General features: G+C 37.8%; 1 protein-coding gene across 4 annotated transcripts in view; it reads right to left on the bottom strand.

Annotated features, from left to right (window-relative positions):
- The window catches only part of SSBP2 (single stranded DNA binding protein 2), a 123,587-nt gene that overhangs the window by 4,532 nt on the left and 102,971 nt on the right, over positions 1 to 16,084 (bottom strand). For 2 of the 4 annotated variants that reach the window (XM_056513823.1, XM_056513825.1), the window contains 10 exons: positions 15,825 to 15,884; positions 14,165 to 14,231; positions 13,917 to 13,987; positions 11,804 to 11,871; positions 7,738 to 7,786; positions 6,715 to 6,750; positions 4,780 to 4,834; positions 3,206 to 3,276; positions 2,380 to 2,458; positions 1,224 to 1,252 (listed from right to left, as the gene is read on the bottom strand). In XM_056513823.1, coding sequence (XP_056369798.1) covers positions 1,224 to 1,252; positions 2,380 to 2,458; positions 3,206 to 3,276; positions 4,780 to 4,834; positions 6,715 to 6,750; positions 7,738 to 7,786; positions 11,804 to 11,871; positions 13,917 to 13,987; positions 14,165 to 14,231; positions 15,825 to 15,884 — 585 coding nt within the window. Of the gene's footprint in view, positions 1 to 1,223; positions 1,253 to 2,379; positions 2,459 to 3,205; positions 3,277 to 4,779; positions 4,835 to 6,714; positions 6,751 to 7,737; positions 7,787 to 11,803; positions 11,896 to 13,916; positions 13,988 to 14,164; positions 14,232 to 15,824; positions 15,885 to 16,084 lie in introns of all 4 variants that reach the window. The other 2 variants (XM_056513822.1, XM_056513824.1) reach the window with 1 other exon arrangement.

The following is a 16,084-nucleotide window of genomic DNA, read 5'->3' as shown; positions in this document are numbered from 1 at the left end:
GTTCCAGCTAGGATTTTCCAAAGCAAGAGTGCCCCTGATGCCTGCATAAATTCCATGGGCATTGCACACAGGTTATTAATGCTTATTTAACATGGATAATTTCAGTTAATTTATGGCCCTCATCTGAATTTACTTAATAAAAAACTTTGTGTTTTGCCATTCAGCCAATTTAGTCAAAATCTTCTCTAGAAAGTTATGAATTCTGTGAGCTGTACTGATTCTACCAGGACTGAATCCATTTTCTATGGACAACTGTCTTAAAGACAAAATTAACAGCATTTTTCTTTTAGTTATTTAAAAAACACATAGATCAAATGTGATTTTCATTAGTTATTCATGTAGGTTAATATATTACGAGACTTCCAGGTAAATTGTTTAGGACCCAAGTTTCAGAGCTGCTGATACCTGTACCAGCATATACTGAACAGCTGTAAGGGGAATACTGGCTTTAAAAATTATTCCATGGAAATGGAAATGTTTTGGCTTTTTTCCGCTAAAAATGCTGCAGTTTGCAGTAGAATACTGAAAAAAACCCATAGACTTTGATTATAAATGTGATGTGTGCTGGTCATCTCACAGGAGGGTTTTATTGAATCCCTCACTGCACAGACCAGCAAAACTGAGGCAATGTGGTCTTTTCCATCCATCACTTTACATTGTGCAGAGTCTGAAAATGTTACAGAACTTAAGAACACAGGATCCTCTTTATTTATGCCCCTTTACCAATACCACATCAGCTCATTAATTCCTAAATTAATGATGATCACATCCACAGCAGTTTATTTTTACAGAAGTGACGCATTCAAGTATTATTTTTGTAGATGCAAAATCCCTGCAGATTAAACTCACATCCTTTTCCAGCTATTTAACGGCTGTGATATCAAAACAGTGCTTCTTCTGAAACTACATCTTAATCTAGTTTTCAGAAATTTATCCTGAGGATTAAGATATTAACATTACCTTACAGAGATGACAAACCCAATGCTGCGACACCCTAAGGGGATTGTCCCAAATTTACATTTGACTAGAACTGACTATTAGAACTGGTTTCATTTATTTTAAGAGTATCAAAGACTACAACATGATCAATCAGATTATGAACTGCAGGTAATTATATATAATTAAGATATGATATAATAAAGGTGCATAACGAAAAGATTAATAATGGAGACAAAGGAAATTAGTTTTGAGTGAAAAGTCCAAATATTTGATTAGATACTCACTTTGGAAATACTGTCCATGTCTCCTGAGCCTGAAATTAAAACAGACAATTGCTCAGTTAGTTTTGAGCTGAAGCTAATCCAATAATTTTTTTTTACAGAAAATACAAAGTGCAATATCAATGTTTTAAAAAATAACCAACTTAGTAAAAGTTTGCAGTTGGTACAGAATAATCCAATCAATCAATCTGAGGCTCCATCAGCTTTGGCTGCACTACATGTATTGAGTATCTCTTAGAAGAAAACAGAAAGCAGAATTATGGAAATCAAATAAAATTAAATATAATGAGTGTAAGACTATTGAAAACTAATTGAGGAGTTTTTTTCACATGCTGTAGCACTCACCTCAGGTAAAGCAGAGAATAAAGGAAATGCAATTTCAGGATGGATGAATGAAGAAAAGCATTTTTTTTAGCAGCAAAAGACTTATATTCTCAGGAAAAACAAATTTTGGAAGAGTACTAAGTACAGAACTAGAAGAGTATCACAGGAAAACAGTCAGAAATGTAGGAGCTGTGGGAGAAGACCGAAACAGCTATTTCATACAGCCAGGCAAATTAGGGCTGAGAGGGAATATGATTTCTCTCTCTAAAAATGTCAGACACACAGATGTTATCAGGAGTTATTTTGCCCAGAAGGATGAATTATGTGCTAGGTACATGTAAAATCCTCCCATAACTGTTGCAATTTAATTTTTCATTTTAGCTAACGAGAAAAATTTCTCAGGCTGTAGAAAGCGACAGGAAAAGGTGCGGCTGCCTCTCACACAGATTTTCATTGATTTGAATGCAATGTGCATCATTAGTAGTTAAACCAACTACCCATTTTAGGATTGTAACAGGCAGAGAAAGGCTGTAAAAGTGTCCCTATAAAAAGTAACCTAAAATTTCAGGGCCATGCTTTCCTAAAAAAAAAAGTAATTCTGTTTAGGAGATAGATGCCTATGCTGAATTGTCATTGTTCACAATGAAGCTCACTGAGCTTCGGTGAAATTTTTTTGTTGCCACAGCCTCTTCAAATAATTCCCTTCATCCTACTGATGTATGTACAACTTTCCCCATACATTTTAACAAACTGTCTTCCACAGAACTCCAAGAATGAGCCACAGGAAATAGCACTGAAAATTCACCACGCTGGCAATATTTACAGTTACTGTTACCTAATGATCCATTCATATGATGTGAGTCCATTCCGCCCAGTCCACTCATGGGTCCGTCTGAGCCTGGCCCCAGTGGAAACTACAAAAGGAGCAGCCATTAAAAACTCTACAATTATTTTTCACACAGCCTAATAAAGAGAAAATATTCCTCAGGAGAAGGGGGAAAGAAAGTTAGGACAAATCCTCAGCTCTGAATGAGAAGAGACTCTCAAGTCCCATTAAGAACTTTAAGAGAAGGTCTCTCGTGAGGATTGATAACCGGCATTTTTTGGGGTCAATTTCATGATTTTTGGAGACTGTTGTCTCTGTAGGCTGGAATCCAACAATTTATTATTTATTTATTTATTTATTTATTTATGATTTACTTCAATGCTTTTTCTTTGACTTTTCAGACTGGTGCTGGCAACTCATCTCTATCCCTACTGAAGTTATAGGGAACTTTTATAACTCTCTTAAATCCATCAGTGGTTAATTAACAGCTTTCAAACCCCACCTGACCTATCCTAAGTCAGAAAGCTCCCCATCACCTCCACAACTTGAGCAGTTTCTGTCCAATTACATAATTAACCTTCAATTTAGCTCTTCACATATTTAAAAGACATTACCATAATAGCCAATCTGCAGTTTACTGCATAATGACTTAGGAAATATACATATATTTATTTTTAAGTTCTACTGGTGTTTTTTTTTCCCCAAAGGCCCATAACTAAAGAGCCACCCATAAAAATGGAAAGTTTAGCAATAATGATAGCTGCTGGAAACGCAGTGTTTGGATAAACAAAAGGCTGCACTACTCAAAGAAAGATGTAAGTAGATTCATATTTACATTAGGTCTGTTTGGCCCAGGTGGCACAGCGTTCATTAAAGTGTACATGTTGTCTCCAGAGTTGGTCGAATCTGTAATAAGAGATTATTTTAAGTGCTAAAATACACTTTTCAATAAAACTGCTCACCTCATACATTTCCTGTCATTTTGTTCTTATTATTACCATGCCTCAATCCCATACACAGTGGCAATACAATGGCAGATTTTATTCCCTTTCTATCCCTTGCTGCCACACAACAGGGCTATGAAAAGAAGTAATTGCCATGGTCCTCAAGTGACTACTTCTCTACTCTTTATGCTCTACTTTTATGCATTACTGTTAAAAGGTTTATAAATCACAAGAATCTCTAACTATTTAATTACTAAAACCCTGTTTCCTGGAGTTCTAAATTTCTTCGCTCATCTTCAATATTATCCATAGAACAGGATTTTGTTTCTTATCAATAATTCCTGTAATTTGTTTTCCATCTGTAATAAATGATAAAAAGCTTCTCCTTAGACTGAGAGTTACAGTTTTTCACTCTCATCCCTGTCAAGTCCATATGATTTTGAATATATCCAAGTCTTCAGTGATACTGATCATTCACTCCTGAGGGAGGCTTTAGCTGATATATCTTCATGTTACAGCCTGGTGCAACACTTGCAAAAAAACCTCAAACTGACAAAAACCCAAAGGAGAATGACCTGACAAAAGTCTGTATACATTCCTAAGGAACAGTGTGATTTAAAAAAAAATATTGGCAATTCTGGAAAATCGGTATCTGCACAGAGCTCAGCACTCTGCAACCAGAACCTCCTCAAGCCCATTCCACACCCAATGGTCTTCTGTGTACAATAGGAAGATAAATCAAGTGTTTTGTCTACTAATTAATATTTCCAAGTTGATTTTCTAAGGATTAATCCAAGCAAATAATTCCATTATATACAGAGCACTACAAGTGGAACATTCAAAGACGCTATCTGAGGAAAAGGGGGAACAGAAAAGCTTTTAGCCTAAAGTAGAAATGGCCTATAAAGTTATTTTTAATATTCAATGAGGCAGGCAACAAGTTCTTTATCCACCAGATCCTTTTGCAACATGCATCCCTGGCTGTCCCCAGGTTCTGCTGGCTCACGTCAGAACACTCGGGGTGGCTGGGCTGTGGAGTATCTGAGCTGTTGGTCTCAGACCCGAGTAAATACCTTGGCAAAACTCACAGGTGGCCAATTTCTAAGTGTTTTCATGCTTTGGAAAACAGAATTTCAAAATATCTTTACCTTAGGTTGCCTTTTTTCATTTGTTCATTTTTAAGGAGTTTTATTTGTTTTGCTTTTCATTTTTATTTGTATTTATTTAAATCTCTGGAATTGTACTCAATGAAGTTATTATACTTATTATAACAGTAAGTTTTTATGGCCAGTTAGGAAACTTCCCTACCCTCCTGTGCTGGAGAAGCAAGCAAGTAGGGAAAAAAAAATCTGATACAGAAAACATGGACCAAATAATTTAGTTATGATTCTTTATTAAAAAAAGTAATTAGCATACTTCCTAAAGTATCCTTATAATTTTGTTATTTCCAAGTCTATTTCAGTACCTGCAGGACTAGGCATGATGGGTGTTCCTGGTGGCCCTCCACCTCCTGGAGGACCCTGGGAAGAGTAAAAATTGTCAGTTAGCATGAATTAGAAGGTTAGAAAAAACCTAAAGCAGGCACACAAAAAAACCCCCACATCAAGGAATGCGTATTTTTTAAAGTTTCACGTATTTCCATGTCACAAATCTGATCAAGACTAAGAAACAAAAAATGCTCTGGCTGTTAAGAAAGAGTTTAAGATTCTTTAAGATTTCTCCAGGAATTTTATTGTAATCACCCTCATCATTTACTAAGAACAGAAACAACTTATTTCCTACATTTGTTGAACCCCTTCAGGTAACATGAAAAACTACCAAATTCCACTTTGGTAAAAATGCCTACATCAATTTAAGTCAATAAATACTGTCTTTTCATAATAAAACATACAGAGACTTCTAGTAACAGTTATTATTTCCATTGCCATATGACTATTATTGCACTTCTTCTCTTTTGTTATCATTTAAAACAGCAGATACTCCATTTCAGACAAGGATATATTATTAGTGGGAGCGATTACAAGGGTCTGGTTGTTCTGTCTGCTTACAGGATATCTGTCCACACACATTTTACCTATTAGCTCTTATCCATAAATTTACATCCACATTTTATCCATACCCATATGACTTCCTAGGCATCACAGGCTCTCCATATACATTTTTTTCATATACCTGTGTACTAAGCTCACTTACTTGATTTCTTTTAAAAGCTCTATCTGCATATTTTTTAACATCACATAAAGACATGTAGGAACAGATAGATGATAATTTATAAGAAAAGTTACTTGTCTTTGTCAACTTTTGCATCTCATTTTAAATTTGTTTTACTCTCATTGTTTGTGCTTTTTCTTCTCTTAGAGAGTTTCTTGGTATCAATTACTTTCACTTTGAGAATATAATTTTATGTATGTATAAAGAGTATATATCTGTAAATTTATACATTATATATATCATATATACTTACATATTAGTAAATAAGTTTATATTAGTATATATTAATATATTATATACAGATTAATCTTGTAAGTTCTCAAAGTGAATAATTCCAGATTTTTCACAAAAAACCTTTTTCAGGAGCTCTCCAGCCCAACCCTCATCCCCAAACACCTGATCTCTATGAAATCAAATATTCCCAAAATGTCTTTAAATTCTTCCTTTAAACTCTTCAACAATAGAATGTGGTAAACCCACTAAACCTCCTCCAAACAGAGAGAGTTCTGTGAAGTTCTGCATTGAAAGAAGTGAATTGGAGACAGCAAATCTTGTCTATTTCCACTAAGCTGTGTCAAAGTGAGTCCTGTAGTTACAGACACCTGCAGGAATTATAACCTTTTCCACAGCTAATTGTCTAAACAAATGGCAAAATAAATTGCTTGTAATTATATAATCCTCCCTTGTCACCCCTTGACACCAGGCCTGTGCATGTCATAAAAACAGACCATACAATCTGCCTTAGGAGAGCTCCTCAGCTGTACAAAAACCTGAGTGCAGCAGCAACAACAGCAACAAAGAGTCTAAATTAATAAACACAGTTAATCTGTAGTGACAGAGACAAAATCCAGCACTACACATAAACACTTTTTTCCTGCAGAAGTTCAGAAACTCTCATACAACTCTCTCAGTTGTTTTAGTGAGGAAGCCAAGGGGCTTTTTGCCCTTCATTTTTGTAGACAATTCATTGTATTGGGAATATAAATGTTTTCTGAGGGAAATCTGGAGCAGGCTGCCAGCGATCCTGGTGATTAACACCCACATCTGCACCAGAGGTGGCTGGGAAACCTCGGGGCAGGCCAGATGTGCAGCTCCCAGCCAGCACATGGGAGCTTCCATCAACATCTGGGCTGCTGTTCCCTGCCTAAACGAGATGTGATGTCCAAAGAACACACACGAAGGCACTCACCACGTAGTTCCCAGGAGAGGCTGAGGAGTAAGGTATCTGTAACACCAACAGAAAAAACAGTGATTTCCTCTGTGCTGGGATGGGCTCCAGGCAGCTGCAGGTCAGTGCTCATTCAATTAGGGGAACTAAAGACACAGCTAAAATCATGGGGGGAAATGCCTCTGCTGGCAAAATAAACACCTCTTTCCAGCAACTTTAAAATGTCGACTATAAAAATAATACAGTATTAAAATGATAAGGTATAAGACTATTAAGGAAATGTAGTTTATAAGGTTTATGAACTCAGGCAGGACATACTTGCATTTCAGTCAGCAGGACTTCAAGCATGAAATGAATTTGTATGTTCTTAGAGATACCTTATTTTGATTACAATCTTCACCATAAAAGATGATACCACAACTTTCACCTTAGAAGACACGGGCATTTATTTCCATTTCTTATTTATGTTTTTTTAAGGACAGTGTCCTGGAGAAATCCTGTGAAAAATCTGGTTTCCTTCTCTGTTACTGCCTTTGCTGTTATTCTCTCCAAAGGAACACAGGCCAGTTGCTGCTGTGGGAGCAGCAACTGTACTGACAAACACAAATTTTTCTACAGACAACTTGTCAGGCAAATGATTGTTACAAATAAATCTGTTATTGAACTTGCCAATTGATTTCAGGAACTGAAAAGACTTTAACTATCAGTTTAAAAATATCCATTTTAATCCAGTGCACGCAAAAGAAAATAGAAAAAGAACTTCAGAATTAAAAAGCCAAAAGTGAAAAAACCAGGAAGAACTGTTTAGGAGGGCAAGCCAGACCCACCTTATCCCTCTGAAGTGCCAAAAATGGACATTTTTAAACTCAGAGTATATGATCCCTGAATGAAAATGAAGATTTTCTGCCTTCTGGAGAAATATCAGACACTGCTGGTCATGTAGGACCCCAGGACAGCCTTTATGTTATAGCAGTGCTGGGCCTGCCATGAAGATACTTCCCTAAATACAGGAAGATGTCAAATATATTTGTAATATTTACTTACAGAATTGGCATTGGTTGGGTTTGGCCAAGGTCTACCACCCCCAGGACCCCTGAAACAGAAGAAGAATGATGAGGCACAGAACTATCCCCATCCTCAATCTCAATAACCTGTTTCCAGAGGAAGGAAATGGCTTTCTTCAAACTAAAGTGTGTTTACAAGCCATAACTACACCAAGTGCAAGAGCAGAATTTTTGTTGTTGCACTGCTATTCAATCATTTGGTGAGTTGGTTAATTTATTTACTACTTGGAAAATAAATTTAAGTCATAAAATAAATAAATGTTCAGTGTCATGAAACCAGTAATCTTGCTCACATAATTAAGCACATGCCTGAAGTACTGAGGATGCATTAATTTACTGTGGATGTAGAATACTGCAGTATAGTTAGATTTCATTAGTAAAACTTGTGCAATTAGCTAAAAAATGTTTTGGGAACACCTAATTTATTAAAGAACAAGCCATACAAAATATGTTGCTATGATCCCTGTATGATGATGAGGATGATTATGATGGTGATCATGATGGTAACAACAACAGCTATGATAATAAATTTGATGTGTTAAACCCAGAAAACCCTCAGAGGGTTTTTCTCACAACTTTTGCTGTTATTTCAAGTTTCTCACTCTCAGCTAAACCCAGAAAAATAGTTTGGGGGTGAGGTTTCATCTCTTAACAATCCAGAGGGGACTTGGACACACCAGAGGTAAAATCTTTGTTTATATTGTTTACAGTTACAATGTCTCAAACCCATAATTATTCCTAATTATTAATTTCTATTAATTCCTAATAGCACCAGCAGCTCCTGCTTGTTTATAAACAAGACTCAATCACTTTATGAAGACAATGGAGAGGCAGAGCAGATGACAAAACTTTCACATTTTCAATGGCATTCTGGCCTCATTAGCTGAAGAAAAGCAACATTAACCACTGCAGCTCACCAAGCATGGGAAGGAGACAGAGAGAAAGAATCACACTTTATTAATGAGTTCTGAAAGTTCTTTAAGTCTTGCAGAAATAAAAACTATTAAATGCATACACTGCCTGAGGGATTTAATATTGAATCTTATTTTTTTATTACACTGTTGATGAAACCATAAAGAAACTATCTCAAAAAAAAAAAAAAAAAAAAAAAATCAACAGAAAATTTGTTTCCACTGCCTTTATTGTTGGAATGCTGGAAATCAAGAATATTGGCATGGTCTTTTCTGCTTCATTCAATGAAAGACTGAACAAGGAAATGCTCGTCAGGTCAAAAATTCAGCAATTTCTCCTCTGCTGATGATCACATGGTGAAATATTAACCGTTTTTTTTTTCCCCTAGTTGTTATTTTTTTTCATTGGTTTATTGGATCCTCTCTTTCAGAAAAATCTGGAATATTTGTAACAACACTTAAAAGTCTGTTTTCATCCCAAACCCTTGCACTCATTTCTGTGACATGTACTGACTCAGAGACACAACTGGGTTAAGCCACAGGAATATGGAAAGTCAGAAATTTACACTGAGACATGGGAACTCACCTTTCATCTAAAAAGCTGTTGGAATTTTCAGATTTATTGGACTGCTTTCAGTATAGACTTAGAAATCACTGCAGCAGATTCTGATGGAAAGCCACATGGATTTTGTGGAGCCAAATGCTTATAAAACACACATAAAACCCCCCAAATGGCTTTTTTTTCCCCAATTCCATGCAAGTAGGTCTTTTGTCTTTTATTAAATGCTTATTTTGGAAGCACCAACAAGGCCATAAAACATAACCATACAAGTACTGATTCCAAAATACTTCACAAAGTATATGTTACTATGACCAATTTTTTTAGCTGCAATTTTTTTAGAGTTTGTCCTGTAAGTGTCAATCCTGGCTCGAAAAAAATAAAAGTTTGAAATTTTAGTTTTCCAAGAGGCAAATATATTCCATCAGGAAATGAAACATCTAGACTCAAGTTTGTGAATTGAAGTTAAAAGACAGAATAACACCTTTTTCTTTTTTTTTTTTTAAACCTGACGCATGACTGAGATATTCTTAGTGCTTGAGACAGCACTGCAGGTCACACGGAGTGTTAAAAATCACCAGTGAAATGTAACACTGCTCCCTGAAATCTGCCTTTTTGTTCCAAAAACTGGCAGAGACATGAGATCTTCCTAAAAATGGCTGTGTCAAGATCCAACTGGAAAACTAACAGCTAAAATGAAGTTATTCTGTAGAAAAGCATCAGCTGTGTCCAACAGAAATCTGACGGTGCTGTTGATGACAAAACAAGGAATTACCCAGCATTTGTGGATTGCATGGACTGAGATGCTGCCTTATGAGCTGCCATTTCTGACCACAAAGAACCCTTTCTCACCCAGAAAAATGGTACCATTTCATTTGGCAGATAGTCTGTTCCTAACCAAAGCAGCTTCCCTTCGCACCTTCCAAAAGGAGGAGAAGCTGGATTTTAAACGGCAGCTGTTTCTGTGGAGCACACATTTTTGTACTTGACATTGCCAAAAATCCAAGGAAAAGAAAAGCTGGAAAATTGTCATGTAAAGGAAACGCTCAGGTATGAAGGACAGCCTTATGTAGGGTTGAAATGTGGTTTCCCCAGGTGACCCACACTGCTGTTCCTGCACTGGGATAAAGGGTGAGGGGGAAAAATTTGGGTCAATCCTCTGTCACTGCCCCCAGCCCAGCCCTGACTCTGAGCCCTCACTGCAATTTCAGAGACAGCAGGAAATGCAGAGTAGGAAAACACCCTCATGTCCTGAAAACACAATTCAAAGAATCACAGCTCAGAGCAACCCTTTGATAAAATGTGCTTATAAAAAGCAGCAACATTAGTACTTCTATCCATCTTCTCTCTTTCTAGTAGGCCAGGAAACTTTTTTGTCATCCAGGAAACTCTTTTCTTCTTTTTCCTGTGCAAACTCTCATTTATGTGAATAAATAGTTTCAAAATATCTTATCTGTCCCTCAATTTTACTTCTGAAAAGTTAATTTTGTTTTTTTTTAGAACTGAGCCTTCTGCTGAGTAAAACCTCTACAGTGCTTAAACTTGACTCACATGGAATTTCAAATGTCTAAATATCTTTTCCACATCAATTTAATTGAAAAACATAAATCAGGCAGGCTCCTATAATTGTCTTAAATCCCCATATGTGATGTCTATGACAGAGGAACACACAACTTCAGATTTTAATTTAGTTGCTTCAAGAATTCAATGTATGTCTGGAAATCTAAACCAATCAGAAGTATGGTGGATTTTTAAAATTACGTTATCCATTTCTGTACCTCTTTGACTTCTTCAGGGTGGTAACTTTTTTACTTGAAATGAAAATTATAATTTCTTATTTTCTAGAAAAACTAAAGTAAAATAGGTATCTATGATATAATGAGAAAGCATATAGAAATCTTTACTGCTTTCTTAATGTTATATCTGAAGTATTTCTACACACTTAAAAGGGGAATTGTTTTCAGGGATACAAGGAACAACACCCTACCATGGCTAAATCCATGTCTGGAATAAATCTGAGTTCAGATTATATCCATTTTTACCAGATGATTTTCCAGAGCCAGAAATATACAGAAACACTGACAAAAATACTCTCATATCTGTAAGGCTCTTCTATCTGTTTAGACTGGAAATAAATGTTGTTAAGGAAATAAGAATGCAGTTTAGGAAGACTTTCAAACCAACTGTGTCTTTCTTTTTCTTATAAATAGTTCTACACAAAGGCTTTTTTACTACAATTAAGTACTGATTTATTTTGCAGAGAAAAAAAACATTCATCACAAGATATTCAGTAAGTAGAAATATAAATATCCATTTTTTAAAATATATACAAGGATATATCAGTTATTATATTGACAAAATATTCCCAGTATTTGAAGTCTGATCTGTGAAAGAAACTGAGCATTTGAACAGACTTGTTAGGACAGCAGAGGCTCCTGTAAGACTGTGAGTTTACATCCTAAAATTGCATTTACTGGTCATCAAAGCACAGTCTCCTTGCCTTATCTATCCCAACTGCTCCTTCTGCAATGCAATAATGGCATTTCCTAGGTACAGTAGGATTTATTGGTGCTTACATGTTCATCCCAGGCATCCCCGGGCCACCTAAAGCGTTCAGAGGGGGTCTCATGGCACCTCCATAGTTCTGCAACGACAACCAAGGGTCAGACTACCACAAAACAAAAAAACAAAACCAAAGAGGAGGGGGAAAGAAAGGACAGCAGGTTAATGACATCCCTGTGCAACTGCTGCCAGGACAGGCCATGCCATTCATGCTTTCAGGATTCCCTGACTGTTGACTAAAAAACACGGGATCATTAACCCCAAGGAGAAACAATACAAACAACAGAAATTGGCTAAGAATGGTTAACATGGTTTCAGGGGGAGTTATATTATTTACACACATTGAGCTCGTTAATGGCCAGCAAGGGTCAGGTTTTATATTGAATTCAACTACTAAACCAAGACAATTCAAAATCAGAACCCCCTACAGAAGATTCTCAGATATTAAATGGTATTAATTCTACCTAGACTTCATTAAGCTTGTATAAAATTACACCACATTACATAACTTTTCTAATGTACCATTAAATTTCTCTTTCCATCATTCAATTCCAATACATCACAGAATCCCAGGATGGAACCTTAAAGTCCATCCAGTGTCATTCCTGCCCTGGGCAGGGACACCTTCCACTATCCCAAGTCTGTGATAATCAAGATGAACAATATTTAATATGATAATCAATGTCCTAGCAATGCTAACAAATTAAATTCCCAGCGCCCATAAAATATGAATTTATGCCTGATACCAAAGTTTGACTGCATTACTTACACAAAAAATAAATTACACCTATTTTTATTCAGTGGAATAGAAGCAGAACAATCTGTCCCACCTGACAATCTAACTTCCAACAGTAATTACTGCTAATCCTAAGCAGATGTACTCTTTTGCCCTAAATAAAAGCCATACAGATGTCCTTTCAGAGCAGTGATACTCTCTGCAAAGCTTGGTGGCCCAGGAATTTGGTGATCCAATTATGGAGTCATTTGTGAACTAAATTTTGTGGACTTAGAATTTTGTGTAGGTTAGGACTTTGAGCACAAGAAAAAAGAAGCTTACAAAACCACTGGATCTTAAATGACGGTAAAAATGGAAAAATTATCCTTGTAAAAAGTGGCATGAGGTTTGCCTGCTGTGAGATTAATGGTGCTGCATAAAGGATCAGCTCAATCTCATATGGCAGCACAGCAGAGCTTCTCTGCTCTCCACCTCCAAAAATGGAAAACACATTCCAGGGCCACGTAAAAAAACAGAAAATATATTTAATAACTTTTTGTTGGTCACACAGCAGAGGTTGTGAAGTACTGCACAACTGGTTTTTAGCAAGAAGACCCAAAATTGCACAGACAGTTGTGAACAGACTTGGAAGGCAGAGCCATTCAATCGTTTAGAATGTAGCTGTTATTCAAACAAGAAGCCACCAGAGAGATTATCTGAGATGGGGAAGCAAAAACACACAGTGTGGGCACAACAAGCACACTGTGGAACAAAACACTGGCAGCAGCAGTGAGGAACAGCACCACCCACGTGCTGCTCCCTGGCAGAGCTGACAGAACACAGAGGAGCCTCCTGCACTGGTGCTCCAGGGGTGCAGCTGGGCTGTTTGTGCCCTGAGCTCTGCTGGGACACAGCCACAGCTCGAGGTGGCCACGGGGACAAATGGCAACGTGGACGTCTCACTTTGCACTGAAACCTCTGCCCCAAAATTTAGATCAGCAGTGGAGGAAAGAAAAACTTTCAGAGAATTTGGAGAGGTGTTTTTGGCAAAGGTAGAGGGTATTAATGTTTTCCTCCCAAATAGCATAATCAGTGACGAGGAGGAGGAGGAAACACCTACTCCACTTCTGGTCTCCCTTGCCAGTGTCAGTCTTTGATTACAACATACACTTTTCTAAAGAAAGCAAGTGGAGGGATTCCTGTTTTAATTCCAAATATTAATGAAAATAACAGATTTTTCATTTCGATTTTGTACAGCTGCAACTCAGAACTGATTTTTTTTGTAAAACAGGAGTTTTGTTTTAAAAAAGGATTATGAAAACAAGTCCTGAGTGTCTTCAAGCTACACAAAGACAGAGAATATAGACTAAGAATAGGCCTATCACTAAGGATAAACCATCTGTAGAAAATACCTGTGGTCCTAATGGCACCATTCCCCTTGGAGGAGTCATCCTCTGCATCGGCCCACCCATGTTTGGATGACCTGGAAATAAAACATAAAATACATTATATTGATATATGCAATACGACTGATTTAATTATGCAAGATGCAAGCACCTTCTACAGCTACTTTTAATGGATCATCTCTTTCTAATTAACAGAAAAGCTTAAGGATCTGCCAGTTTGTGAGGACAGCACTGTGGAAGGGTCCCACACTCACCCTGCTGCCGTGTGGGGTCCATCCCGCTGGGCAGGAGGGGCTGACTCCCTGGAACACCTCCGAGGGCCTGAGGCAGGGAAAACACAGCATAAAGACACACAATGCCTCCAAATTCATGTTAAAGACACAACACACGCGTTTCACTCCTAATTCCTGGATGTTTCCTCTGAGTCAAGAGTTAACGTGCTTGTAAATCCCCACATTAATCTGCCCTCTGGGTTTACTGAATTAGGTTTAAAGCTCATTTTTACAGGATTTTACCTGTAGCTGGGTCAAGTAGAAAAGCACTTTTATGAATGGATCTTTGTAGCTGATCCATGAGGTGCTATTTAGCATTTCAAAGCACCATCACGTCTTCAGTAAAAATGTATCCTGGGAATGCAGGATGGTTTGGGTTGGAAGGGACCTTAAAGCCCATCTCCTTTCAACCCCTCTGCCATGGGCAGGGACTCCTTCCACATCCCAGAACAAAACACAATAGTTTATTGCTCTATACTCTGCCCATCAGTGCTGCTAAAGCGGCAATTTATCAGCTTCACGTAATGTGAACATAGCAAGAGCTGCAATTCATTGAGATTCTGTGATTATCTTCCACTCTGGACTGAAAATACTGAAAAAAACACTCCTGAAACCAAACCTGCAGGCTGGCGGTGCTTCCAGCCACCACATCCCACCTGCCAGATTCACTGAGCTCAGGCACAGAGAGTGTGAAACCCAAACACTCGGCTCAGGGGCTCAGACACCTCTGCCTAAGATAGTACTGGGAAGTGTTAAAATCAGGAGTACACTGAATTACAGCAGTAAAATGTTATCAAATATGAAGTGCAGTACTAAGGGCACTGCACAGATAATCACTTCATCAGGGTTAATTAAGTCTCCCTCTGCCCTGGTGAGAAAGTAGCCCTAGTACAGGTAACTGAACCTGATCCCAAACATCACCAGGTAGAGCAACACCTGGGCAAGTCTTGCCAAGTGATATATCCAGCTCACTGAAATTTAGATTTCATACCTTCTGGTGATAGTATGTCAAAAGTAGTCACATATTTGTTGAAATTGTGTTACACAAATATAAAAAGTAGTCAGAAATGAGGCTGGAGTATAGTGTGACAATAGAAAGGAAGTCCTGGAAGCCAAAGCTGAACCAAACTACCTATTCCATTTATCCTTTCTACCTTTCCCAATATTGTAAATGACCTAGTTTTTCTCTCAGAGCTCCACTGATGTTTTTTGTCTGCCTGTCTTTAACTTTTCATCTGCTGACAACTCTTTCTCCTCCTATATCTGCACTATGGAGAACCTGAAAACACAAATGTTCTCTACTTCCAGAACCCTCCTCTCACAGATGGGCCAAGAAAGGTCCCTGCTGACGAACAGCAGCTCATTACTCATCCTTGTCTCCTGGCACTGCACATCCTTTGATGGAGATGAGAGAAAATTGGGAATTCAGTGCTTTTAGACAGTCCTCACAGAGTCTGTGGGAACCACAGAGCACTTTATGAGGTTCACTTCTGACCAATTATCCCCATATTTACTGTGAAATAAATATAATTTGTATGTCCAGCCGAAATGGGCAGGGAATGATGCATTTGACACAGAACTGAGTCACACAGGGACACAACCCTCACCCTGGGCCAGCAGAGCATCAGGGACCTAGCCTTACCTGGTTGGGTATTCTGAGAGGTGGCCTTGGACCTCCAGGGTACCGGGGGGACATGAAAGGCTGCAGGGACAAAAGAAATACTGCTGAATAATCCCACTCATCCTGTAAATGCCACCCTGTGCCACTGCCACGTTCACACCCATCCAGCCTGAGCACTGCTCCACAGTGCTTAGCAGTATTGCATAAATTCAGAGGTTCTCAGCCAATAGATTATTCAACATTTTGTTTCAGCGCTTGTAAATGCAGAATATAAAAAACTT

Source organism: Oenanthe melanoleuca, chromosome Z (genome assembly GCF_029582105.1).
Source record: "Oenanthe melanoleuca isolate GR-GAL-2019-014 chromosome Z, OMel1.0, whole genome shotgun sequence".
Classification (NCBI taxonomy): domain Eukaryota; kingdom Metazoa; phylum Chordata; class Aves; order Passeriformes; family Muscicapidae; genus Oenanthe; species Oenanthe melanoleuca.
The sequence above is the reverse complement of the archived record's forward strand: the minus strand, read 5'-3'. Positions and strand labels throughout refer to the sequence as shown.